The 27,958-nt window shown below is 48.5% G+C and overlaps 1 protein-coding gene across 5 annotated transcripts; it reads left to right on the top strand.

Moving 5' to 3' along the window:
- Window positions 1-1,401: 1,401 nt before the first annotated feature.
- On the top strand, window positions 1,402-26,739 carry LOC127034676 (caspase recruitment domain-containing protein 8-like). Of its 5 annotated transcripts, none has more exons than XM_050923810.1 (11): window positions 1,402-2,048; window positions 5,945-5,980; window positions 8,147-8,239; window positions 9,399-9,475; window positions 12,764-12,825; window positions 12,908-13,128; window positions 14,809-15,068; window positions 15,802-15,927; window positions 17,257-17,398; window positions 20,025-20,066; window positions 26,091-26,739. In XM_050923810.1, the coding sequence occupies exons 1-11, from the start codon at window positions 1,778-1,780 to the stop codon at window positions 26,207-26,209; spliced, it is 1,449 nt and encodes a 482-aa protein (XP_050779767.1). In that variant the 5' UTR covers window positions 1,402-1,777; the 3' UTR covers window positions 26,210-26,739. The 5 variants fall into 5 exon arrangements, with proteins under 5 accessions (XP_050779767.1, XP_050779768.1, XP_050779766.1 ...); XM_050923811.1 differs by lacking the exon at window positions 26,091-26,739 and adding an exon at window positions 22,980-23,008 and having other exon boundaries at window positions 1,404-2,048; XM_050923806.1 differs by lacking the exon at window positions 26,091-26,739 and adding an exon at window positions 23,011-25,176 and having other exon boundaries at window positions 1,409-2,048.
- The last annotated feature ends 1,219 nt before the right edge of the window (window positions 26,740-27,958 follow it).

Below are 27,958 nucleotides of genomic sequence, written 5' to 3'. Positions count from 1 at the left end.
GAGTGATGGAGGTCTGGGCCGCAAAGAACGCCTGGCCTCCCCTGCAGCTGCAGAGCATACTCCACATGAGGGACCTGCTCCAAAGGGGCCTGAAAGTCAGTGCGGAGAGGGAGAGGAGAGGCTGGCTGCAGGGAGGCAGTCCTGGGACAGCGATCCCCAGGAGAAGGGTCTGGACTGTGGGTCAGACCCAGCCAAACAGGGGCCTGACCCTTTTCCCACCCCTGCTCCTGGACGAGGGAGACTAGCAGGGCCCTGAGAAGGGAGCTGGCGAGCACCACTGACTCTCTGAGCTGTTGGGAGGCACCGGGAATGCCCCACGAGGGCAGGGGGCTGGGACCATGCCCCAGCTGAAGAGAGAGCAGGGTAGGTAGGAAGGGGCCCAGGGGAGGCTGCTCTGGTGTATCAGCAAGAGGAGACTCAGACTCTCCTCTCCTCACCCCATCCCCCCTGGGCTGGGACTCAGTGAGAGGGAGGGAGGGCCTGGGTCCCCCCACCCCATCCAGCCAGGAGAACCCGGGGAGCACTGGGGAATGATGGAGCATAACTCAGCTGCCAGACCCATGGAACACCCAGCAAGGTCAGCCCAGGACTTTGCCGACAGCTGAGCCACGGCCTGCCCACTAGGCCTGTTGGCCTTCAAGTGACGCCTGCTATGGGGTTACTTCTCTTCAAGGGGGCTCTGGGTCCTCATCTCCCCCTCTGCCACATGTTCTGCAGTGTGTGCTGCTGGTGCAGACCTCCTCCCATCACAAGGCGAGGAGACCCGCTAGGTTTTCCACTTGGAATGTTTTTCCTCCAAAGCTGCTCAGGGCTGAGCATGGCAGGCTGCACCCTGGGTCTGGAGGGATTGATGGAGGAAGGCTGGCCGTGCTCTAGACCAAGCCCTGGACGGTGGCAGTGGTGTTAGTACAGCAGAAGGGCAATACAGTGTTAGGCTGTGGGAGGGCAGAGGAGTTATGGGGTGGGATCAGGGATGGCGCTGGTGTTACTAACACAAACACTGAGTGCTAGGGTGCAAACTGCTCTCTGGATGTCCAGTCTGTGTCGGGTTATTTCCCAGAACATGATCTCAGATAATAGTGGTTTCCCTGTCATTCCAGTCGGTGACTTTCCCGTTGTAACTGCAGAAGGCAGAGCAGAAGCCCAGCCACATTCGTCATCTCCAGACAAAGCAGAACCTGAGGAACAAACACATAAGGGGCTGCGAGAAAATTACAAATCAAGAGATGCAGGAATAAAACAATGAAACGCTAGCGAGAGAGTATGACAGGAGCTCTGGAGCAGCCTCCTGCCAGTGCAGCACCAGGCTCACCCAGGAGGTGGTGCTGCAGGAGCACTGACTGAGGGAGCCCCCAGGTACTCGGGTCTCACCTCTCCCAGGCAGAAGGGTGGTAGTAACACTGGCTCTGGGGAGCCCCCTGCTACCTGCAGGGTTCATTGCGGGGAGGAGGAATGTGTTTCCAAAAAAAGCCATGATTTGTTGGGAAAAAAGTGACTGAAATGAGCCTCGTGCAGCGCGGCCTCAGAAACACCCAGCCGGGCTCCGAGTCCTGGGCTCCTGGCCAACTGCAGTTTCAGTTTCTCAGGAAGTGGCTGAGAGCTCTGAGCGGGGTGGGAGGAAGGGCAGGCCGGCCTAGGGCCTGGGAGCTGGGGCTCTGCTGGGGGCAGAGAAGATCCCTAAATCCGGAGGAAGGAGGCCGGTGGGGGGCTCTGAGGAATCCACGGCCCGGGTCTCAGAGCACAATCTGCACAGACAGCCCCGTGGGGCTCAGACATTATGGAGCACGGACCCACTGGGAGCTCTGCAGCCACTGGCGGGGCCCGGGGCACAATCTTTATTAGAGAGTTGACTGGCAGAGTGAGTGTCCTGGACGTGTGTTGGGAGGACACTGGGGTGGATCTGAAGAGGAGGGTGAAACAAAAAATTGGTCGCGACAGTGATGTTGACGGGCTTAGACTGGTATTCGCAGGCAAACAGCTGGAAGATGCCAGGAGTCTGCGGCACCAAGGGCTGACCAATCACTGCACTGTCCATTTGGTTAAGCGATGTAAGTGCTGGGCGATGATGGGAGGAGAGTGCAGGAGAAGGGGCTGGATGGGGTGGCCAGGAGAGTGGGTGATCAGGGGGAGGAGCGGGGAGCTGGGTAATGTCCTTACGAGGGGCTGGTGACGGCCTTTACCAAGGGGACGGATCGGCGGAACTGAAAGAAAGCACAAGCAGGATTGCTGAATGAAGAGCCAATGGATTTTACTGCCTAGGGCACATCTGCAGGGAGCGTCTGAGCTTTAACGGCATCCGGATAATTCCCACAGGGAGCAACTCAGGGGGCCAGGCAGGGCTGGCGTGGTCCTACTGGCAATTGCTTACCCAGGAGACTTTGTTCGTTCTTACTTAGATTTGTTGTTTTGCCAAATAAAAGCCACCCAGGCTGACAGGCTGCAGCTCCTCTGTGTGGGTGTGGGTGGAAGGGAATGGAATGGGGGGGAGGGGCTGCAGGAAAGGAGAAGGGTCACTAGGCACCCTGCTCCTAAAGGTGGGGGGGAGGCCATGTCTGGACAGCCCACACATGTATAAAAGAGCTGCCAGAGCATGCGAACGTGGAGCAGGAGGAAAGGAGAGGAACCTGGACCTTGCCTCATCGGCATGGAGGGAAGGGAGAGAAAGGAAAGCCCCACCCCAGCAGTCGGGGAGGGAGCAGAAATGCAGGGTGCCGTATCCTGGCCAGGGGTGGGGATGCGAAGGTGGTGGTGCCCCCTCTTAGCAGCAGGCAGGAAGGTGCAGCGGTGAGGCAGAGCTCGACTCCCAGAAGCCAGGAGAGCAAGAAGAAGGAAAACCCCTCCTCCCGCAGGCCAGGAGTGGGTTCCCAGGGATAGATTCCAAGGTCCGAAGGGACCATTGTGATTGTCTAGTGTCAGACCTCCAGTAGCACACAGGCTGTCGAACTGCTCCACAATAATGCCTCGGACAGAGGTTTTTAGAAACAGCCAACAGCCAATCTTGGGTTTGAAATGGCCAGTGATGGAGAATCCACCGCGACCCTTGGGAAATTGTTTTGATGGTTATTTACTCTCACCGTTGTAAATTTGTGCCTTATTTCCAGTCTGCATTTGTCTAGCTTCAATTTCCAGCCATTGGATTGTGTTGGACCTTCCTCTGAGAGAGTGAAGAGCCCAACATTTATTCTCCATATATGTGCTTATAGATTGTGATCAGATCTCCCCTTGACCTTCTGTTTGTTAAACTATCTAGAGTGAGCTCCTTGCCCCGGCAGGTTTTCCAATCCTTTAACCATTCTCGTGGCTCTTCTCTCAACATTCTCCAATTTATCAACCTCTTTCTCGAATTGTGGGCACCAGAACTGGACACAGGATTCCAGCAGTGGTCACACAGGTGACTAACACAGAGTAAAATAACCTCTCTGCTCCTACTGGGATTCCTGTTTAGACATCCCAGGATCGCATTGGCCCTTTTGGTCACAGATTGGGAGCTCATTCAGCTGATTGTCCACCATGAGCCCCAAATCTTTTTCAGAGTCATTATTTCCCAGGATAGAGTCCTCCATCCTGTAAGCAAGACCTACATTCTTTGGTCCTAGGTATTTACATTTACATTTCGCTGTATTAGAATCAATATTGTATGTTTGCACCCACCTTACCAGGTGATTTAGATGGCTCTGTATCAGTGATCTATCCACACCCCCAATTTTTGTATCATCAGCAAACTATATCAGCGATGATTTTATGTTGTCTTCCAGGTCAATGATCAAAATGAGAAATAGAGTAGAGCCAAGAACCAGTCCCTCTCTGGAAACAAACCTGCTTGATGATTTATCCAGTTTTTAATCAATTTAATTTGTTTGTTGTTAATTTTTTATCATTCTAGATTTGTAATCAAAATATCATGCGGTACCAAGTTAAATACCATACAGATGTCGCAGTACGTTACGTCAGCACTATTACCTTTTTCAACCTAATTTGTAATCTCATCCAAAAAATATATCAAGTTAGTTCGACAGGATCTATTTTCCATAAACACACCTTGATTTGCGTTAACTTCATTTCATTTTGCCAGCAGATCAAGGAACGTGATCGTTCCCCTCTATTCAACATTGGTGAGGCCTCATCTGGAGTACTGTGTCCAGTTTTGGGCCCCACACTACAAGAAGGATGTGGAAAAATTGGAAATAGTCCAGCGGAGGGCAACATAAAAGATTAGGGGGCTGGAGCACATCACTTATGAGGAGAGGCTGAGGGAACTAGGATTGTTTAGTCTGCAGAAGAGAAGAATGAGGGGGGATTTGATAGCTGCTTTCAGCTACCTGAAAGAGGGTTCCAAAGATGATGGATCTAGACTGTTCTCAGTGGTAGCAGATGACAGAACAAGGAGCAATGGTCTCAAGTTGCAGTGGGAGGAGGTTTAGGTTGGATATTAGGAAAAACTTTTTCACTAGGAGGGTGGTGAAGCACTGGAATGGGTTCCCTAGGGAGGTGGTGGAATCTCCTTCCTTAGGGGTTTTTAAGGTCAGGCTTGACAAAGCCCTGGCTGGGATGATTTAGTTGGGGATTGGTCCTGCTTTGAGCAGGGAGTGGGACTAGATGACCTCCTGAGGTCCCTTCCAAGCCTGATATTCTATGATTCTATGATTCACTCCTTTAATTATTTATCAATCAAGTCCCGTATCAGCTGCTCCATTATCTTGGCCAGGATCAATGTCAGGCTGACAGGCCTATAGTTACCAAGGTAACTCCATTTGCCCTTTTTAAAAATTGGCACAACATTAGTGGTCTTCCAATCTTGTGGAACATCCCTGGCACTTCAAGACGTTTTGAAAATCAGCATTAATGAGCTCCTTAGCCAGCTCTTTTAAAACTCATGGATGCAAGTTATCTGGACCTGCTAAGTTAAAAATATCTAATTTTGGTAGTTTCTGTTTAAGATCCTCCTGAGATCCTAGAGGTATATGATGAGACTATATTATCTGTTTATTCCCCAAATATAGAACAGAAATATTGATTGAACACTTCTGCCTTTTCTCCACTATTATTGATAATTCTACCATTTCCATTTTGTAATGGACCAATACCATTGTCAGGATTCTTTCTGTTCTTAATGTATTTAAAAACCTCCTTTTTATTGTTCTTATCTCTGCCATAAATGACTCTGTGTCCTTTTTCTTCCCTTATCAATTTTCTACAATTCCTAACCTCTGATTTATATTCATTATTATCAGCTTCCCCTTTCTTCCGTTTGTTGTTTATATTTTTTATTTTTATTTCGTATAGCTGCCTTCACATCCCTCTAAACGAGGTTGTTTTTTTAAACCAGTACGGCCTTCTTTCTAGACTGTGGCTTTTGGGGCATCTAGTAAGGTGCTCTTAAATGATTCTCAATTATCATTCATAATTTTCTGATTAAATTCTTCCTCTCAGCTGATTTGTCTCATAATTGTTTTTGGCTTTGTGAAATTGACCCTATTAAAGCAGCAAGAATATATATTACCAGTCTGGACTTTGCTTTCACATTATAAACGTGATCAGATCGTGATCGCTTGTATAAGGAGGCAATGGGATTGAATAGACACTCAAGTTCCACCTAGGAGGGGCAGGGTTTGTTCACTAGCGGAACGAGCTTACATACTGTTTCCACATCTAACAGGCAGCAGCCCACCCCATAGTCTCTCTATCCAGTCAGAGAGCAGCAAATCTGCAGGGTAATAATTTTACGGGTGTCACCCTGCTGCCCCAGCAGGCTAGAAATAGCAGAGCCCCAGCACCATTCAGAGTGTCCCTCTACACAGCGATCTGGGACATAATATAGCAGCAAAAGGCTTCTTTCTAAAGGGGCTGAGAGCAGGACTGGGACAGTGGCGAAAAGGTGGGAGAGGGATACTTCTCCTCAGGGGGCTGAGGGTCCTGATCTTCCTCTCTGATGTTTGTTTTGCAGTGCGTGGTGGTGGTGATCCAAGCTTCCTTCCTCCAGGTAAGGAGAGACGCTGTTTTTTTCCACTTTGAATGTTTTCCCTTTAAAAGCGCTGCTCAGGGAGAGAGCAACAGGCTGGATCCTGGGTCTGGAGGGACAGAGTGAGGAAGGCTGGCCGTGCTCTAGAGGATTTGCAGTGTGGCCTTGGTATGTCACTGCCTCCTACCTCTACTCGCTTCCCCATCTATCAAATGGAGACAGCATCCTAGACCAAGCCCTGACAGTGGCATTAGTGCAGCAGAAAGGCAATACAATGTTAGGCTGTGGGAGAGCAGAGGAGCTATGGGGTGGGATCAGGGATGGTGTTGGTGTTACCAATAGAAACAATGGGGGATAGGCAGGGCCGGTGCAACCACTAGGCAAACTATGCAGTGGCCTAGGGCTGTGGTTGTGGTTGGGGGTGCCCAGGGCCTCCTTAGGCATAGGCAGCTGCATAGGGCATCTGAAAATTTGGGGTACCACTGGGTCTTAGTGTCCACCCTACTGGTTTTCCTATCCCTGTTCTGACCCTTCCTGCGAAGGGGATCTAGTAGTTAAAAGAGAAGAAGTCACTAGGCTGCCAGACCTGTTACAACACTGAAACTGTTAAAGAGCCAGTCAAGGGGTAATGAAGACATTTAAGAGGCATTTGTCAACCCCCAGGTATCTACTGTCAGTTTCTGAATGTACTGACAAAACCAGTCATGCATGACTGTAATATTTATTCAGAACATGTCAGTCTACAGCACCTTACTTTAAAATTTGCTTTAAAAATATTTCATTAGTGAGTTGGTGAAGATTATAAAATCACATCTCTAAAAAATCCTTGCATAGATTTTTAGATCACAATCATCTTTAGCCTTAAATGCTTGGATCTTCAGACATACTTTTTTTAAATAAATTCTTCAAAAGACCCCCCTTATCTAAAATACAAATTGTAATTACTATAGTAAAACTTACTTCCAAAGTCTTCCTGTCCTTTCTGTCTATCCATTTCTCCCTTTATCCCCTCTCTCCCCAAGGAAGCAACAGCCCTTTGCTTCCAGATAGCTGGACAAAGAGTTTCCCTTTCTTTACTTCTGACTATTTGATGAACTAGTTTTAAGCAAAATCAGTACCTTAGTAAGATACAAAATCCTTTGTTATGCTTAAAATCTTTGGAAACAGATTTTTTAAAGTTGGTGAAATTTCATAAACATGTGTATTGTTACGGAGATCACACACAGTAAATTAGTGTTCTCTTTTTCTAAAAGCAATGAACATTGTTATGAACACACTAAACCTCTGCGACTGATTAATTTAAAATGATGTTTGTTTCAGAGAGTTAAATATGTAGTAATCTGGAAAGAGTACATTTAAGAGTATATTTAAAATATAAAATCAGCTTAGAAATACTGATTTAAGAAAATGTAAAACAGAGAAGAGCTGCATCACGTATTCCACAATATTGAATGTTGTATTCAGCAAGACAGCTGACTCACCCTTACTACAAAGTTTTTGCAAACAAACGTCTGACAAACTTTAGGGCATATCAAAAAACCTGTGACTGACATTTTTTATTCCCAAGATTAATGCTTTTAATTAGGTACCTTCTGCATGTCCATTCTGCGTGAGGGAGAGGGTACAGGGGTCTCTGTGGGGAACTGTGACTCTCTGCCACTGTGAAGTGGGCCGGGTGTCTTGTTATTCTTTCTGCCTTGTCCCTCCACCCCCGCCAGGCTGCAAGCTCAGGCTGCCGTGGGGCATAGGGGCACCAGTTTAATATTACTGCATAGGGCCCTATAAATCCTAAGGATGACCCTGGGGGCACCAAAAAGCAGTGCCCTGGCTTGGCAGGGAGAAGCGGCCTTCTGGAGGCACCGGAGAGCCAGAGTGCCCTGCTTGCAGCGGCACCGAGCCCCAGCCATGGAGGAGCCGGCACAGCGCACGGGGGACAGGAGCCCCACACAGGCGGCAGCGCTGCTAGCGGGGAGCAGCTGCTCCCCCTGCCCCTTCTGGACAGGCTGTGGCCTAACACCTCTGGGGGGAGGGAGGCGGGGGTGCAAGGTGGAAGTTTCACCTAGGGCGCAAAATATCCGTGCACCAGCCCTGGGGATAAGGTGCAAACTGCTTTCTGGATGTCCAGTCTGTGTCGGCTTATTTCCCAGAATATGATGTAAAGTGACAGTGGTTTCTCTGCTATTCCAGACTTTCACTTTCCTGCTGTAACTGCACAAGGCACAGAGAAAGCCCAGCCACATTCATCATCTCCAGACAAAGCAGAACCTGAGGAACAAACACGTAAGGGGCCTCAAGAAATTATAATTGGGCCATGCAGAAATAAAACCTCCAGAGAAAACAATGAAATGCTAGCGAGAGAATATGACAGGAGCTCTGGAGCAGCCTCCTGCTAAGCGCAGGACCAGCTTGTGGCAATAGGTGGTGATGCAGAAGCATTGGTTGTGAGGGACCCCCAGGTACTCGCGTCCCAGCCTCTCCCAGGCAGAAGGGTGGTAGAAACACTGGCTGTGGGGAGCCCCCTGGTAAATCCAGGGTTCATTGTGAGGTGAGGGTAGTCTGTGATATTCTACCATCCTCCTCCCACAATCAAGGGACCAGAATCTTTGTAGAAGTGTGGGGGGGCAACAGATGCTGGAACTAGGGGGGGTTCAGGAGGCCATGTCCCCCCCCCCACTTATTAACACGGTGTACTTTGGGGGAAATGGGCAGCATTGCCCTTCCAAACTGCAAGCCCATGTTAAAAAGGGGGGCATTGCCCTCTCACTTTTGCAGCGCGGCTTCCTACAACTGAAACCCACCCAGCTCTCAGACTAAAATGGGCTTCCACATGCATAGATTGTGCAGGTCTTCCTTGTATGCTTGTCCCTCTCCTCACCTGAGCTGTGAAATGGTTATCGGTGTCGGCCCTTTAAATTGTCATCTTCAGAGAGCCAGCGTTTGCCCCCCTTCCTGTAAATGTGAACATGGAATCTCCGCCTCTCTCAGAGCTGTTGTTCCCGGCTGTTGGCAGACTCAGGCAGAAGTCATGGCATCACGTTCACCTGGGACATGTTTTGTAACCACAGGGGCTACAGGCTTGATTTTCTATTTTAAATGAAAAGTTTGATTTTGAAACACAAGATTCCACCACAAGGGAAGGACCGGGGCATCAACCCAAATCCGCCTCCAGCCTCTCCTAGCAGGACGAGCTCATGGGAAGTGGGGCAGGAGCACTGGCTGACAGGGAGCTCTGAGTAGCTGCAACCCCATACTGTCCTAACAGACACCCCATTCTGCATGTAAAACTTGTTCTAGGGGATTCCTACTAGCTCAGGTTGGGGAGCCCTGTGCTGTGCTAAGTTTCAGCACCCAGCGTGTGAATGCCACGGCTCTAAAAACACAAATATCACCTGACAGACACAGGTTTTAATATGTGATGTTATCTGTGTTCCCTCTCCAGGAGAAGCAAGAAAAGTAGTGGCTCCATTTAGATACTCTGCCATGTTAAAGGGAAAATGCAAGAGGTGTGTCGGAGAGGTAAGGGGCTGTTTTCTCACAGTCAGAGACATGTCAGTTAGTTTAACAGTTCCCATTGAGGGACACAAGGGAAATGTGACAATTATGGAGGTAAGGAGAACAGGAATTGCCAACCTGGATCAGACCTGAGTGATCCTGTCTCTGAGCATGGCCACTGCCAGGTGCTCCGGAGGAAGAACTCCACAGGAGGCAGTTGTGGGGCAATCTGCCCCCACATTAGGACTCATCCTGGTCCCTAATAGTGAGAGATTGGTCTGAGCCCTGAGGCACAAGGTTTAATATCCCTGCCAATATTTTTGTGAGAAAGACAAGGTGTGGGAGGTAATATCTTTTATTGGACCAACTTCTGCTGGTGAGAGAGACAAGCTATCACACTACACACAGAGCTCTTCTTCAGGTCTGGGCAAAGACAGGGCCACCCACAGGGGGAGGCAAGTGGGGCAATTTGCCCAGGGCCCCACAGGGGCCCCCATGAGAATATAGTATCTTATAGTATTGCAACTTTTCTTTATGGAAGGGGCCCCCGAAATTGCTTTGTGTCAGGCCCCCTGAATCCTCTGGGCAGTACTGGGCAAAAAACTCAGAGCAGAGTAATAGTTAAAAAGAAGGTGGAACAGATTGTTTAGCCATAAGCAGTTAGCAAATATTGTAAGGGATCATTCAAGGTGGAGTGGCCCATTAACACCTCCGCAGTCATAGGATAAAAGTGGGGGTGTTAGTGGGTTACAGATTGGTGTAATGAGTCATAAATCCAGTGACTTTGTTCGGTCCATGATTTTTAGTGTCCAGCAGAGTTATGAATTTAAGCTCCCAGGCTCGTCTTTTGAAAGTCTTGTGTAGGTTTCCTTTGAGGACTGGCTAAGCAGCAGTTCTGCAGAAAAGGACCTAGGAGTTACAGTGGTCGAGAAACTGGATATGAGTCAGACAATTGCCCCTTGTTGCCAAGAAGGCCAACAGCATATTGGGCTGTATTAGTAGGAGCATTGCCAGCAGATCAAGGGAAGTGATTATTCCCCTCTATTCAGCACTGGTGAGGCCACATTTGGAGTATTGCATCCAATTTTGGTCCCCACTACTACAGAAGGGGTGTGGACAAATTGGAGAGAGTCCAGCAGAGGGCAAGGAAAATGATTAGGGGGCTGGGCACATGACTTACAAGGAGAGGCTGAGGGAACTGGGATTATTTTGTCTGCAGAAGAGAAGAGCGATGGGGGATTTGACAGCAGCCACAGCAGTGCTTTAACATGGCTTTTGTAGTCGTGGCAGAGCGCTGGGAGCTCTCCAGCGCTCTAAAAACCCACCTCCATGAGGGGCGTAGCTACCAGCACGGGGGCACTGTTTACACGGGCGCCTTGCAGCGCTGAAACTTGCAACACTCAGAGGGGTGTTTTTTCACCCCTCTGAGCGAGAAAGTTGCAGCGCTGTAAATTGCCAGTATAGACAAGCCCTTTCTCACCAACAGAACTTGGTCCAATAAAAGATATTACCTCCCCCACCTTCTCTCTCTAATATCCTGGGACTGACAACTCTGGATATTCTTGATCGCCATATAAATGTTCACTCCATATTTGAATCCCGTTAAGTTCTTGTTCTCAATGACTTTCTGTTGCAGAGAGTTTCACAAGCTAACTATCCACTGTGTGAAAGTCTTTTCTTTTATCAGCTTTGAATTTGCTACATTTTAACTTCACTGAATGTCCCTTCTTCTTGTGTTAGGAGGCAGGGAGAACAGAAATCCCTGATCTAGCTTCTCTATAGCAATCCGTGTAATAGGCAGGGCTGATAACTCAATCCAGTATTAAAGTTGCCTAAAACTTCCCATTGCAACACCCCATTACAGCGTAGAAATGTGCCAAACTTCAGCCATTTGCCCTGAAATTTTCCATCCTCTGTGTTTGCCTCAGGCTGAATTCTCTTCTTTTAACGGTTCAACCATATCCGAGAACAGGGCTAGGGGAATACACATTGTTTTGCCAATGTTAAAAAATTCTGGTGACCTTTTCTTTGAACGGCTCTAGCATCTCAGCCTTTGGAGCTACTTAGGAAATGCCAGAAGTAAGATCGTCTGTGCAAACTTAATTCACTCCCTGGTGCACATCCATTATGATTCAGTCTCCAACTCCACGACCACGTACTCGTCTCTCCACTGATCCTCTGCCTTATTCAGTGCACAGAAACATGGCACCCACTCAATGAGCAGCTATTCAATATTTTCACCGCCTTCAGCAGCACTTGCTGAACTTCTGTGGCACAGCTCTGGCATCCATCTATGCATCCATCCATCCATTGGTTGAAACCATCTCCAGAAGTCTCCCCCTTACCCCTGTTCAAATACCGCAACAACCTAGGAAATTAATACATAAAAATCTTGATTGTGAAGCTTTTAAGTCTGCTACGCATATAACACACCTGACATAAACCAACAACAGCAAGGAAATGATACGCTCGGCCTCCTTTCTTGAGGTTGTGGAGCTGTTTCTTTGTTTCACAATCAAATTTCCTGTGTGTTAATAAAATTTTTGTTAGCAGCTTTGCCAATTTTTTCTTCTATTCCTTCAGTACTCTCAGACAAAACATTCTGGAGAAGGGAGATGCAAGGAATTCATTCAGTTTCTCCACCGCTTCTCTTTCTGTTCCACTGTCCAGCATTGCTCCAACTTCCTGACACTTTGGTGACTCACTGGACTGTCACAGGCTTCCTGCTTTGGAGCATCTTCAAGGATTTCTTGTTGGTTGTTGTCTTTGGTAATTCTTCTCCAGTTCCCCCTCAGCCCTTCCAGTGTCCATCTAATATTTACCTTCCCTAGATGACGCTCAGGCCTCACTCAGGCTGGACTGCTGGACACCTCTTCTACCTAGCACTTCTATTCCATTTTCAGTCTGAGCTTTGTTCTGCCAGTATCATGAACTGTTACATCCTAAGGATACATCTACACAGTGATCAAAAACCCACGGCACCAACTCTCAGAGCAAGGTCAGCTGACTCAGACTTGGACAGGGGCTCAGGCTGTGGAGCTAACAATAACAGTGCAGATGTTTGGGCTGGGACTTCAGCCTGGGCTGTGAGCCCATCCCCCTTGCTGAGCCAGCTGCCAGCTGGGAGCATCTAGCAGCAGAGAAATGGCACATGGGGCTTCTGGGACAAGCAGAATCCAGCTGGTTAACACGTTGCCAGGCTGTGCAGTGATGGGACAGGGAACTCGGTGCATTACCGTAACTGGCAGAGTCCACAGGTCATGAGCAGTAACCATTAGAAGCCCCTAGTTACTGGAACTCGCTGTCTTTCAGATCCTTCCAGAGGTAACGCCGGAGATTGTTGCAGGCACAGAGGAGAACGGGACTGTCTACAGGTAGGAGCTCCAGGGTGCCACAGGATGTGGCCCTAGAAGCCCTGTCCAAGCCTGACCTCTGCGTTTTCATTGTGCCCCCCAGAGCTCGCATCCCCAGCGCTGGCTCCTTCCACTGCTCCGAAACGGGGCTTGGCTTTGAGGTGAGCGCAGCAGTGACCATCGAGTACGAATACGGCTCCTGGGCGGAGAGTCTGAGCCCATCTGCCAGGCAGGAGTGGATGGTCGCTGGCCCCCTGTTCCACATCAGGGCCGAGCCTGACACGGTGCGAGCCGTGCACCTCCCCCACTTCGTGTGCCTTGCAGGTAGGGCAGAAACGAGGAGTCAGTGGGCTAGCTGCTGGAGTCAGGGGCTTATGGTGGCTTTGAGCCACAGTCTGAAGCGAGTGGGGCTGGGGGGTCCTGGAGCACTGCGGGAGTTCGGCTCCACTGGTGCATGTGGGCTCTGGGGCACATCCTCCAGTGGTCCCCTGGGGGGACGTCCGTCAGTGCTGCCAGGGCTTGTCGCCCTGGTCTGTGAGCAGCAGAAGCACAAGGGAGACTGTGCCTGGCCCTGCTCCGGGGAGCAGACAGCTGAGAGGAAGGCTCCTGGCTGCCTCTCCCTCCTCCTCCTCGCTGTGCAGGGCCGGGCACAGTCCAGCTCAGTTCGGGTGTAGATCCCCCACACTGATAGGAGTCAGGATCCCCCTGTGGGGGATGGTGGGTAGATCCTCCAATGCCTGAGAGACCGGTGCCCGTCACACGGGAGTGCAAGAAGTGCTTGGGGCAGGAGGCGGGGGGGCGCGGGGACTCTGGGGCAGACTCTAGGGCTCTGTGTGTGAGCAGGCTAGGGTAAGACAGCAGGAGGGTATCAGGCCCGGTGCACACTCAGCAGACAGGCTGAGCTGGGGAGAAGGCCCAGAGGAGATTCAGGCCACTGTGTCCCTGCGAGAGGTCTACAGGACCTTTCTGTGTGTTCCCACCTCCCAGGACCTGGCACTTGCTTCTGTAGAGCTTCTCAGCCTTTCATGCCCATGGAAGTTGTACTCAGCTCGGGGCAATGGGCACATCTGCTGTCTTGCTGCAGGGCTTTCAGCCAGACACCCAAGTCAAATATGACGAGCATTAATGAAAATCTTATTCATCTGATAAGGAAGTTCTACCAATCACAAAGGATCGGACACATTACCTCCCCGTTAATGAATATTCCAGATCTTACCCAAATACACAGCCCATTCTTATTAACAAAACTAAAACGTATTAAAAAAGAAAAGAGCCTATTGGTTAAAAGGTCAGGATACATACAGACTTCTGAAGAGCCCCACGTGGCTCCAGAGCCCCAGGCTGGCCACTTCTGGAACGCAACCTCTAGTTATTACAAATCAGGATGAGACTAAGTGGGGGGGAGGCACATTACCCATTTTCTGCTTAGTGCAGACAGGGCCAGCTCCAGCTTTTTTGCCACCCCAAGCAGTGGGGGGAAAAAGAGAAAAAAGAAAAGCCCGATTGAGCTGCCAGTGAAGTGCCACCAAAAAGGACGAGAGGGACTGAAGGACCCGCCACCGGATTGCTGCCGCAGACCCGGCCCTGAGTGCAGGGTCTTGTACCTTCCTCTGTAACAGCTGGTACCTTCCTCTGTAACAGCTGGCACTGGCCACTGTCAGAGACAGGACACTTGACTAGCTGGGCCTCAGGTCTGATCCAGTCTGGCCATTCCTATTTTCTAAATTCCTGTCACAAATTTTCAGTTGAACCAGAAAGCGAGGCTGTCCTACAATTCTCACATCCTGGAAATTCCCTCCAGTGCAGAGGGTCCATACAGGGCCCTGGACACCACTTAGGGCCCGCTTTGTTACTAACACAACAGTGTATTGTGTCATTTGGGCCTTCTACGCTGGGGTGTATTTTGACCGTATTGGGCAAACTCCCCAAGGCTGAGCAGAATTAAATGAGGGAGAGACAGGAAGATACAATGGAACCTCGTTGTCTTTACTGATCCTTTTGCAGATGGAACAGATGAAAGCTTGTGCCACATTGCCCATTTTGAAGCTGGCAGGATGACCCTGGAGAGTCCAACTAGAATTAATAACTTCTTTGCTGTCCTGGAGAATCCCAGCTTCTCCCAGCTCGGCGTGCTTTGGAGAAAGATACGTTCAACCATAAAATTTATTCCCATCCATTCCCTTGTGCTGATATTCCGGATGCTCAGTGCTGCAGATGTCACTCTCCACCTCTACCTGATACCCAATGACCACTCACTGAGGAAGGTAAAACACAATCCCATTTATACAGCATTCCTACTGCCAAGATGGCCGGCTCTGCCCAGCTGTTAGAGTGAAAATGAGCCACATAAATACACAGAAACAGCTAAGCAAAGTCCTGAAAGGCCAAGCACCATGCACTGTTTGGAGAGGGAAAGGGAGAGGCCTACTTGCCAGCTACTGCCACTAAGGAAACCAGAAAACATCTCAAACAGTGGTAGAGGTCTGTGCAGGAGGTCTGAATCTCTCTCACTGAGGGTTTAATACTGCCACCCAGTGCTGTCATATTTGAGCGTAAGGTCTAGGGGATCAAATCCTGCTGATGACCCAGTGGGGATCCTTACGGCTGCACCTGATGAGGCTTTTTCCATTTTTTTTAACTGGATTGTTTAATTCACAGAGTAAGAACATTCTTAAAAACAGGTTTCATAGTTTAAAAACGTGTGGTCAATTATGACTTGACAGAACAAATCCCAGCTTTTCCGCACTGCGGTCACGTTCCACCCATTTGAATTGCTTGTGTCACACACTGGAAGGTGTGAGGGTTAAGAGATATGGCTATAGCCCACTGGTGAGTGTGTAATACCCACTGGTGAGAGACTTGTAACACAGACTCACCAGAGGGCTATGTGGACTGTAGTCTTTTCCCTTTCTGATGCCCTGCATGAACGGAGAGCTGGCTGCAGCCCAATGATCCCTGTTCGTTCTGCTCAGAAATGACAATGCTTTAAATTTACAGGCCATTGAAGAAGAAGAAATGAAGTGGAAGTCAAAGCATGTACCCAAGCCTCCTCAGACTGACCCTCTGTACTTTGGGTCTCGGTACCAGGTGTCCGGTCCATCAGATCTTGAGATAACCCCGATGGTAAGTGGGACTGTCCCATGCTAGCACTAAGGCAGGAAACACTGGGATTCTCTGCCCCAGACCGGCTGTCAGAATCCACCTGACTAGTATTCAGAGTAAACAGGGACAGTCATTGGTATTGTAAGGTATTAATGGGAGCAGATACTTAACTGGTGATTCTTGTCCCCATGAACAGAGTTAAACTGATTAGATTTGGGATCGTAGTAGGGTCTTCAGTGGGTTGGATGGCCTAGTGCTTAGTGTCCACTCAGCTGGGGGTGGGGCAGAGGTGGGGGAGCCCGGGCCCAACCACTCCACCGGGCTCTGACCCAGGAGGCTCAGCAGCACGGAGGGATGTGGACCCTCTGTGTTACCCTCCCTGGGTCGCTTCCTACCACTGCTCTTGCCACTTCTGCTCCCAGATAAGGAGAAAGAAAATATAAAAGGGAAACCAAACTGTGAGCCCCAACCAGGCTCAGCACACGGTCCTGGAGGTGTCAGGGAGGTGTCTCTGATTCCTTTGCATAAGCCTCCTCCCCGTCCGACCTGGGCTGCTCCCTTTTCAATTCCGTCTCCAGCTGGAGCCTGCTCTGCAGGGCTGGAGGGGTGGGGCTAGCTGGGCCAGTATTGTCCTTCAACCCCTTCCTTCCCAGTGGGGTTTGTATACCTACACAGGGATCAAGAAGGAATTTGTCCCAAAGCTCTATTGGCAGGGACATAGGAGGTGGGGGTTCACTTTTATCTGGAGCACTGGGCAGAGATCAGCCCCTCCGGGTGTCCCACTATCAGCTCTGGGAGATCTTCTGTGTTTCTCTGCTGGGTTTTGTGCAGACCTCTACATTCAGTCCCAGACTAACTGCAGCAGCCGGCCTTTCAGAGGCTTTGGCACATGTCACTCCTGGGATCCTGAGATTTGTGATTTCCTGAAGGTATTCACTCAGGGCCCTCCTCCTCTACAAGTGCTACCATATCATGAACTGGTTACAAAAGTTTCTTCCTGACACGGTTCTATTTTGCAGCATAGACATGATCTTAACCATATCCCTGAACTGTCCAGCAGCCCTAAATTGTCCACGGGTTTGGCACAGCTCAGGGACACTGCTGAATCCCACCTACCGTACAAATTGGAACCCGGCTTTAACAGTTTCTAGAACAATCACATTGTAAGCATGTGCCCTGCTACGGCTGTACTTCGGCTCGGACAGACCCTTACGAGCCCTGGCAGCTGTATGTTCCCCTGGCAATTCTCTTGCTGTTCTGGGAGGAGATGTGGCCTGGTGCATGTGATTGTTCATTCCTGCGCTTGGCTGAGGAGGGAGATTCTCCCAACCCCTTCTCTCTTTGCTTCAGCAACTGCACTTCTGCTATCGGAGTCCAGGTGAGCAGCAGTCGTATATTGAGATCTACACCAAGGAGCTGGAGAAGGAAATCAGGCTCCATGTGAATGGTCAAGATGATGGCAGCTTGGTCTGGGAGGCCTTGGTGAGGCCAGGTAGGATCAGCAGATTGTAGTTCCATGTGGATGACATTTTGAGCAGAACTTCAGGGGAGATGGGGTGGTTATTGTGAGTCATGCTCATGCTGGGAGCAGTGATCTGGGAGAGGTACAGAGGCCCCAACCCAAAGCCCATGAACATCTGTAGGAGACTTTCTATTGACCTCATTGGATTTTGGCTGGGGCCCTAAATCAGCTGTCAGAGATTTGCCATCTCCATCACTGAGGCAAATAATCTTATTCAACTGAACTGAGTCCTGTGGATCAAACACCACTAAATCTCCTTCCCCTTAACCAGGGCAGTTTGTTCTCCAACAGCGAGATCTGCACCCATTGAGGGGTGCCAGGCTTGCTCCGTGGTGGGGCTCATTTGGGGTCCCTGCAGGGAGGGCAGATGTGACATGGGCAGCAGTCTGCCACTAAGGAAAAGGAGCCCAAAAGTGAATCCTAATTTTGTCAGGTCCCATCCCTGAAGACCCCGAAGGGAGAGAGCAACCAACTGTGGCGGGAGGGTATGCACGGCTGGTCTCCTAGGTTCCCAGTGCATACATAGCAATGCATCTGACTTTTTAAATTCAATTTCCAATTAATATAAAATAACCATGATACACAGCACAGCACAAGAGGGAAAGTGCAGCTCCACACTACAGGCAGAAACAAGAGGAATATCCACCTTTTATGGTACATGGCCCATCTTAAAAAAATCCGAAATCATCCATTCTACTCTCCATCACTTTTTAACTTGCTGGAGAGAAAGCATCAGCTAGCAAGTGATCCCAGGCAGGGAATACAGAGACTTGCTAACTTGTATCATGCACTGAACAAGCACACAACGGACAGGACAGGACGGGAAAAGAGAGAGAAAACACACTCCAGAGTGGTAGCCGTGTGAGTCTGTATCAGCAAAAAGCTAGTCTCTAAGGTGCCACAAGTACTCCTCGCCCTTTGTAGAAAACACACTGTTAGGAATGGAAAGTGTCACTGAAAAGGGCAAAGAGAGGAAGAACAAACCTGTGTTTGTGGCTGATGTGTGGTGAACAACGTTAAGAGGGGACGAATTCTCTGCTCAAACATCTGGAGAGACTCCACTCATTAGGGCTTCCAGTTAAATTCAGCTGAGAATGAGAGACAGGATTTTGTGTTCCTAATCTCTCTGTTTCTCTGCCAAGAGCTGCTGACCCTCTCGATATCATAGTCAGTGTGAAGAGACTCACGCACTTTGCATCCTCCCTAAGGAAGTTAGTCCAACGAGCTCTAAACAGCACCACTTTGCACCCCAGAGAGAGGGTAACTTATTTCAGAGGATGCTCTAGCGTCCCCCAGAATAATGCTTAAATCCTAAGCCCCTGTGATGGGACAAGTTCCCATCCCACCCAGGAAAGGATTAATGAGTTCCTCCATGCACACTCAGCTCAAACCCAATACACCTGTGAGGCCTCTGCAGCCTGGGGAAGGCTGGCTCCTTGGGCAGTGGGAGGTGGCACTCAGAGCTCCATAGCAGAGCTCCCAAACTCCCCCAGCAGGGACTGCCCACTAAAGGCACAGCTGCCTGGACTCTCTAGACAAGTAGAGGGACCTTTTTCCTTGGGTTTTTTTGTTTTTCTCTTTGAGTCTGGACCTCTCAGACTGACAAGGCGTTACAGACTCAGCTCTTGCTCGGAGACAGTTACTCCATTCACCTTACAAGGACAGCGGGTGAACTTAGGCTGACTGGGAGACAACGGGATGGTTATATTGTTCTCTTTTCCATTTAGACTACTGATAAGCCCCAGAAACAGGGAAACTACCCCTGAGACTCCTAGCCAGAGGGACATTCCCCACCCACTCTCCTGTGGCAGACCAGCATTACAGTAACACTTGCAGCCAGAGAAGGGTGTTTGGGACAGAAGAGCTGCATGTCCCCACCCCACGGGGTGCTCTGGAAAAGTGGCTCTCAACCCTTCCAGACTACTGTACCCCTTTCACATTTGTCTCGTGTACCCCCAAGTTTCACCTCCCTTAAAAACTCCTTGCTTATAAAATCAGACATACAAATACGAAAGTGTCCCAGCACACTATTACTGAAAAATTGCTAACTTTCTCATTTTACCATAAAATGATAAAATAAATCAATTGGAATAAAAATATTGTATTTACATTTCAGTGTATAGCATGCAGAGCAGTATAAACAAATCATTGTCTGTCTGAAATTTTTGTTTGTACTCACTTCACTGGTACTTTCCATGTAGCCTGTTGAAAATCTAGGATAATATCTAGCTGAGTTGACGTACCCCTGGAAGACATCTGAATACCCCCAGAAGTACATGAACCCCTGGTTGAGAACCACTGCTCCAGAGGCATGGTGTGCAACACCCCCAAAATATTTTGATGCTTTTTCCTCCTGAGATTCTAGAAATTATCTTCGGGAAACTAACCAACTCTTTGAAGGTTCTGTGTGGGAAGGGAGCTATCCAGTACTGTACAGCTTTAGTGACCGGTCAGACACCTGGCTAGCCAAGGGCTCTTGGAATGCAGAGCCTCTCAGATTGCCCAGAGCCTATCATAGTCTCCAGTGTTATCCAGGCCTCCCACAAATGACAGAATCGAGTGGCTGCTTGACTGATTCCTTTCTTTTCTCTTCTAGGGGACGTTAGTCTTTCTGCTTTGTCCTCCCAAACGCTCACAGGTCAGTCTGATTTTTACAGAGCTTTGAGTTTCCATAGTCTGAATTCATTCTGTTGGCATGTCCAGTCCCCCTGCTTGACGCACATACACTAGGTCACCTGCTCCATCCCTGTGACCACTCTCTGGCCAAAATCCCTGTAAGCTAGAGTTAAGGTTGCAAAGATGTATCAGTTCCCAATGCTCTGCTGAAAACTTATCAGAATGTCGAGAGCTATAAAAAAAACAAAAAAACTTGAAAGCCAAAAAATTCCAAGTTAAAGTTTTAAGATTATTAAAAAAACAAAGTGTTCAAGGATCTTGATAATTCCCCAATCTTAACCTTAACTCTGCCATGTGTGCCACCATACCCTTTATTCTGACCTGTTGAATTGCTTTTGTTGTATCCGTCAGGAGAGCTAGAAAATACGTGACTTAGAAATTGGTTTCTGCAATTAAAACAACCTTTCTGCTCCTGCCCACCTAATAGGTGCTGGCTGTGACAAGCCTGTTCATAGGCGGCAAGTTATATGGGCCCGTGGTCCCTGTGCTCCACCAATATTCAGGAACATGGGCCTGGCTCCACCAATGTTTGGATTTATATTTTCAGAGCCGTCTCGTCCATAGGATGGACCAGGGCAACCACCCTAGGCCCTGCGCTTCAGGGGGACACAGGGTCCAGGGCACCTGGGGGATTAGCGGGGGACCTGGCGCCAGCAGCAGTGAGCGACCCAGTCCCAGGCCATCCCATCTCTTCCCGCTCCACCCCCCACCCTGCTCCCACTCCACCCCTTTCTCCAACCCCCTGCCCCACCTCTTCTTACCCCTGCTCCACCCCCTCCACCCCTTCCCCCGAATCCCCACCCCATCAAAGAGATTGCACTACAGTACTTTGTGATGGGTTCGGTCACGGAGACCCCCTTGGGACTGTCACTTGACGTGCTGAGATTACCTCTGAGCCTGTTTTCCCTCCCAGCTTGGGACTCCAGAACCCTGCCTTGTTGAGCCAGGCACACTAGCCTACTGCAACACAGACCAAGGATCTGGTCCATGCCCCTGAAGCAACAGACTTTAACTAAAAAGAGCTCAGCACCTGTCTCCAGCACCCAGACACCGAGCTCCCAATGGGATCCAAACCCCAAATAAATCCATTTTACTCTGTATAAAGCTTATACAGGGTAAACTCATAAATTGTCCGCCCTCTGTAACACTGACAGAGAAATATGCACAGCTGTTTGCTCCCCAAGATATTGATCACTTACTCTGTGTTTAATAAAATCACTTTTGTTTATTAATAAGTATAAAAAATAGGATTTAAGTGGTTTCAAGTAATCACAGACAGAACAAAGTCAGTCACCAAGCAAAATTAAGCAAAAACACACAAGTCTAAGCCTAAAACATTAAGGAACTGATTACAGGTAATATCTCACCCTGAGAGATGTTCCAGTAAGCTTCTTTCACAGACTAGATTCCTTCCTAGTGTGGGCCAAATCCTTTCACCTGGTACAGTCTGTTAGATCCATCAGATATCTCAGGTGGTAAGCAGGGACTTTCTCATGACTGGCAGCCTTTGTTCTGCTCCACCCCCTTTTATATCTTTGGCACAAGGCGTGAATCTTTTGTCTCCCTGGGTCCCCACCCCTCCTTCTAAATGGAAAAGTACCAGATTTAAGATGGATTTCATTATCAGGTGACATGGTCACATGTCACTGTAAGACCCCTAGTCTCCGTTCCCCATGGGCTCGCCCACACATACACAGGAAGGCTTTCAAGTAACTAAGGCCATTTACAACCGATCGTTTCTGGAGCACCCTTAATGGCCTTCACTTAATCTATTTACATCATTGATACAAGTCTACATCTTATTCTCCTAACTCCAGACATAGAAATAATACATGCAAACAAATAGGATGAACACACTCAGTAGATTACAAGCTTTCTAATGACATCATACAAGGGGTATTTAGCATAAAGCATATTCTAGTTATGTCATATTCATAAGCATATTTCCATAAAGCATGTGGAGTGCATTGTCACACAGGGCCCAGTCCAAATCCCATGAAAACCAATGGTAAGACTTCCCCTGATTTCTGTCACATTAGGTTATCAGTCCCACTGGCATGAACCTGGAGTAACTCAGTTCTCCTCAGTGAGGTGACCCTGGGCTTACAGCGGTGAATGGGAGAACAGACATTGGCCTGTTAGCAAACTGGAACTGGCTTTACAGACACTCTGGAACTCTCTGGCCTTGGGTTTATTTTCAAACGCTGACATTTTTTGGTTTGCTTCTTGCATTTACCATTCTGCAGCGCTGTGTGCAGTGTGGTGACATGTCACCATTCCCCTAGATAGCAGGTTCATTACTCATATGACCCTAGAACTGGAGCCCCTCACAATCGCTACTGTATTTATCCTCCCTGTGCGGCAGGGCAGAGCTAGGATCACTGTTGTACAGATGGGCACGGAGGCGCAGAGAGGCTGAGTGACTTGCCCAGGGCCACGCCAGGAGTCTGTGGCAGAGCAAGGACTTGAACACAGGTCTCAGGCTATTCTGTGAACCGCTGGACAATCTTTCCTCCACTAGGGAGACTACTCTGCAGTCTAACAGTGCCCCTGCTAAGAACTGGTTTCACGGTATACATCCTAAACCTTGCGCGGCTCATTAAGGATCACATCCCAAGCTGTACCACACCATGGGAGAGGCTGCTGGGAGGGCCTGGACTGTGTAGCAGTGTTGGCTGTTGCACCAGAACCTCATGGTTGCTCAGCAGCCCTTTGCTGGTGTCTGAAGTCAAAATGGAGGAGTCCTTACCTACCATATGCAGGCTGTGAGCTTTGAGCTAGAAGAGTCTCATGTACAGGGGTGGGAGCAAGTCCCTGCAACCCAGAATGGCACAGGGAAGGAAGACTAATGCAGGGTTGTATCTCCCGTGAACAGCAGAGTAATGCAGCACTGGTGTCTCCATTAGGTGCAGCCTTCGTGGTGAAGCACCGGAGGCAGCTCCGTGCTCGAATGGGACAGATCCAGCCTGTGCTGGTGCGCTTACGGGAGGCCCAGCTCCTTAGCAGTGAAGAAGAGGAAGAGGTGAGAAGTGAACGGACAAGTCGAATGAGGAATGACGCCTTACTGCAACTGGTTGAGCGCAAGGGAGCTCAGGCCCAAGAAGAACTCTACCAGACTCTCAGAGAGATGGACCCTTACCTTGTACAGGACTTGGAGCAATCCAGCTAGGGCCTGGAGATCCTGCTACCTGCCACCTGTGCTCCTGGCTGTGCCATCGCCAGGGACTATGGAGCAATATGATTTACGTCACATGAGGAGCTTTTCAAGCCTTCTGACACAGCCACTGGGCTTGTGTCTCACCACTGTGTGCCACACTAGCAGTGTAAAGGAGCTGGAAAGCTGGCTGACCATTCCAGATGGAGATTCCCCTGCACAGCTGACTCTCTGACGTCACTCACAACAGCCCCAGGGGCCCTCTGCAACCAGGCCCAATCGAGAGTAGCCCTGACTCCTAGTCCAGAGCTTTCACCGGTAAATCATCTGTGATAAATGAAAGGGGTGGGGGGGTAGCTCCCTTTTATGGACACCCAGCCAGCCAGTTAGCTCTAAAATCCCTCTTAGTGCTTGTTCTCTATTTGCTTTACCTGTAAAGGGTTAAAAAGTTTCCTTGCATAGGCAAAAGGGAGGGAGTGAGCACCTGACTAAAAGAGCCAATGGGAAGACTAGAGCTTTTTAAAATGGGGAAAAACTTCCCTATGTCTGTCTGTCTGTTGTTCTCCCAGAGAAGCAGAGAGTGGGCTGGAAAGATCTGTAAGAAGCTTGGGGCCAGGTTTGAAAATCATCTGAGTCACCTAAAAACTACTCATGTGAAACCCCAGTTATGTAAATAGATCAGGAATGTCTAGGAAGACATGATTAAGTTTATCTTTGTTTATTTCTTTATGCCTTGTGGACTCCTCTGTGCTAACCCCAAATGCTTTTGTTTTGCTTGTAACCTTTAAACTGGACCTCGAGAAGTTTATTCTTGATGCTTAATTCTTGTAAGTGGGCTTTTAAAATCTCGCACTACCCTGCATTTTCAAATGTATTTTCTGACATTTTATTAAAAACAAAAAATATCTTGTTTAAGGACAGGACTAGATTTTGTGTCCTAAGAGGTTTGTGCGCATGTTGTTTAATTAGCCGGTGGCAACAGCTGATTTCCTTTGTTTTCTTTCTCAGCTCTTCTCCGGAGGGGAGTGAAAGGGCTTGAGGGTTCCCCACAGGGAGGAATTCCCAAGTGCACCTTCCTGGATTCTCAAAGGGGTTTTTGCACTTGGGTGGTGGCAGCATCTACCCATCCAAGATCAGAGAGAAGCTGTAACCTTGGGAGTTTAATACCAGCCTGGAGTGGCCAGTATTAATTTTTAGAATCCTTGCAGACCCCCACCTTCTGCACTCGCAGTGCCAGAGTGGGGAATCAGCCTTGACATCGTGCGTCCTCCCTAACAAAGGCACTGACACCTGTAAGAACTCTTCAGCTGGCTCCCAGCAGCGCAATGCCTTAACACAGGAAGTACCTCCTTCGCTGATCTCCCACCCCAAACTGGTCTTTAGGGGCCTCGCTGAACTCTAACCCTTGTATCCAGCACAGGGGAATTCTATATTAGACCTCATCTGGACAGATAAAGAGGGACTGATCACAGAACTAAAAATTAATAGTAACTTACATACAAGTGATCATGACTTGATCACACTTACAATGTGCAAACAGAATAAAGTCCACACCAATGATGGCGCTTCACAAGGGCCAGTTTCACAAAGCTGTAAACAATTATGAGCCAAATCAGCTGGGAGAAAAAAAATCATTCAGAAAATGTGAATGACAATTGGGAATTGTTTAAGGACACTGTAGTAGAAAGAAAGAGCCTGAAGCAAGGGCCTGGTGCAAGGCCTGAGGCCTGAACCAAAGTCAGCAGAAGTTATGCTATGAGCAACAGTCAGGCCCTGTCAAAGCAGATGCTTGCCTGCAAGCCAGTGTCTGGGACACAAACTCGATGCCGGTATTGCTAAAACACACAGAATATGCAAACACAGGCCAGCACAAGAACACCCCAACCTAGCACACAATAAAATGGTTTGACAATGGTGATATTTTGTCTGAAACATCAGGAGTGAAAGTACAAAGCCAGGTGGTGAACAGGAATGTTTTGTCTGAAACATCAGGAGGAAAGTAGGGGAGGTAACAAAACACACCGTGAAACGCGTAGGGAGATAAGCTGTTTATCCCAGATTGTTTGTCTCGGTCTATACCCACCACCGACTGAGCTGCGTCCATTGTCATGGGCAGACACGTTTTAGTATCCTCATAGAATCTGCCAGGTGCTATTACCGTGCTTCGTCGACAGTGAACCTGGCCGGGCGCCTTCGCTACTAAACCAAGTCTTGTGATCATTGAGTAGTTCGACTGAGGTCTGCTGTGCCACCTATCTGTGCAGGGCTGGGACAGCACACAAAGAACATACGCATGCAGCCGAACAGCTGACCACAGACACTTCATACTAAATGCCCAAAAAGCCACAATTGAGGAAGGGTGTATTGGTTAAAAAAACCTCTTTGAGCGGCGAAGTGAAGGCAGCTATAATATAATATAAAATATAACAAGTGAAAGAAAGAGGAAGTTGATAGTAATGAATATAAATCAGAAGCTAAAACTGATACAGGAAGCAAAGTGACACAAGGGGAAATGTGTGGCCAGCAGAGACGAGGACAGTAAGGAGATTTTTAAGTATATCAGGAACAAAAGGAATCCTTACATTCTTTTCTGGTCTGTTACTAAAAGGAAATAGTAGAATTAATTAGCAATAATAATGCAGAAGAGCCAGAAGTGTTCAATAAATACTCCTGTTCTGTATTTGAGGGGAAAAAACAGAGGACATAGTCATATCATATGATAACGCTTTCTATTCCCTAGGATCTTGGGAGGATATAAGACAGCAGCTACTAAAGTTAGACATTTTTAAATCAGCAGGTCTAGATAACTTGCATCCAACTGTTTTTTTAAAGGGCTGTCCGAGGAGCTCACTGGACTGTTAATGTTGATTTTTCAACAAGTTTTGGTGCACTGGGAAGATTCCAGAAGACTGGAAGAAAGCTCATGTTGTGCCAATATTTTAAAAGGGTAAACGGGACACCCAAAATAATTATAGGCCTGTCAGTCTGACATTGATCCCAGGCAAGAAAATGGAGCAGCTGAGACAGAACTTGATAAAGAATTAAAGGAGGGTTGTATAATTAATGCCAATAAACATGGGTTTATGGGAAATAGATCCTGTCAAACTATCTTGATATCTTTTTTTGATGAGATTATGAGTTTGTTTGATAAAGGTCATAGTGGTTTGATGCAATATACTTGGACTTCTGTCAGACATTTGAATTGGTACTACTTGACATTTTGATTAAAAAATTAGAAAGCTATTTAATGTACATGGCACACATTAGATGGATTAAAAACTGGCTAACTGATAGGTCTCAAAATACAGTTGTAAAGGGGGAATCATCATCATCAAATGGGTGTGTTTCTAGCGTGGGACTGCAGGAACTAGTTCTTGGCCCTGTGCTGTTTAACATTTTTATTAATGACTTGGAAAAAAACCCATAAAATCATCACTGATGAAGTTTGCAGATCACACACAAATTGTGGGAGTGCTAAATAATGAAGGTCACCGATTCAGAGCGATCTGGATCGCTTGGGAAGTTGGGTGCAAGCAAACAATATACATTTGAATATGGCTAAATATAAACGTATACATCTGTGAACAAAGAATGACATTGCTTGTCCTGTTTCCAAAAAGAAATTAACCCTTTACAGACAGTGGGTCACAATACAAGGGAGAGGGGAAACTGAGTGACAGATGTTATCCATATGAATACATTGGAAGAGTGCCAGTTCTCCACACCATCCACATGCAAAATGGAGGACTAGTCTGTGGGATGGTGCAATGGGGTGTACTCCATACACTGGCTCTGAGGGCTGAGGTAGGCCAGGTGGGCCCAATCAGCCAATTAAGTAGCAAAGGGTAATATAGGCTGAATGGGGAGCTCTGACTAGAGGGAAGCTCACCTGAGTAGAGGTGGGCTGGGCTACTATATGTCCTGGAAGTTGGCAGCAGCAAAGCAGGCTGGGAGGAAGTTTGTGGTCCCACTCTGTGTATTAGAGAGGAAAGGAGGGAACCCAGGGAAAGAGTAGGACCCTGAGGGCCTGGCCTGGCAGGAAGGGTGGACCTTGAAGAGAGCATGGTGGAAAACAGAGCCCATGGGACATGAGGTAGGAAGCAGCCTAGAGAGTGAGCAGCAAGGACTGAACAGACCTTGGCGACGTGTGTGGTCTCTGGGCTGGAACCCAGAGGAGGGGTTGGGCCCAGGTTCCCCTACCCACCACTAGGGAAGTGGCACTGGTGGGGCAGTGGGCTGGAAGACTGCCTGTGTCACTGCTGGAGTGGCTGAGTCAGGACAGTGGGTAGTGCCTGATGCCACGGGTAGAAAGAGACTCTGAAAACACCCCAGAAGGGGAAAACGTAACTAGTGACTTGGCTGGAGGGCTGAGTCACCAAGAGGAAGCTGCAGCTCCTGGAACTAGAGGGGGCTACAGAGAAAGACACCGAGTGACAGCGTGTCACAGGAAGGGCCATTGGCCTGGCAGAGCTAATTAGCTAATTCCCAGAGCAGCCAGGAGAAGGCACCATCCTGAGGTCAGTAGAGCCCCTCCGTCCCAGATGGTAAAATGCTTTGAAGACCAGCTGCTTTTAGGACCTTATTTAGATGTTTCAGACGGAGCCCTGCTGTGTGTGTTCCCAGTTTTGAGGCTAAACGTAAGATGGGGAGTGGGTTGTATCATTCTGATCGAAACTGGAGAACAGGTGACTTCGTTCATG

Source organism: Gopherus flavomarginatus, chromosome 15, assembly GCF_025201925.1.
Source record: "Gopherus flavomarginatus isolate rGopFla2 chromosome 15, rGopFla2.mat.asm, whole genome shotgun sequence".
Taxonomy (NCBI): Eukaryota; Metazoa; Chordata; order Testudines; family Testudinidae; genus Gopherus; species Gopherus flavomarginatus.
This window is presented reverse-complemented; position numbering and strand designations above follow the sequence as displayed.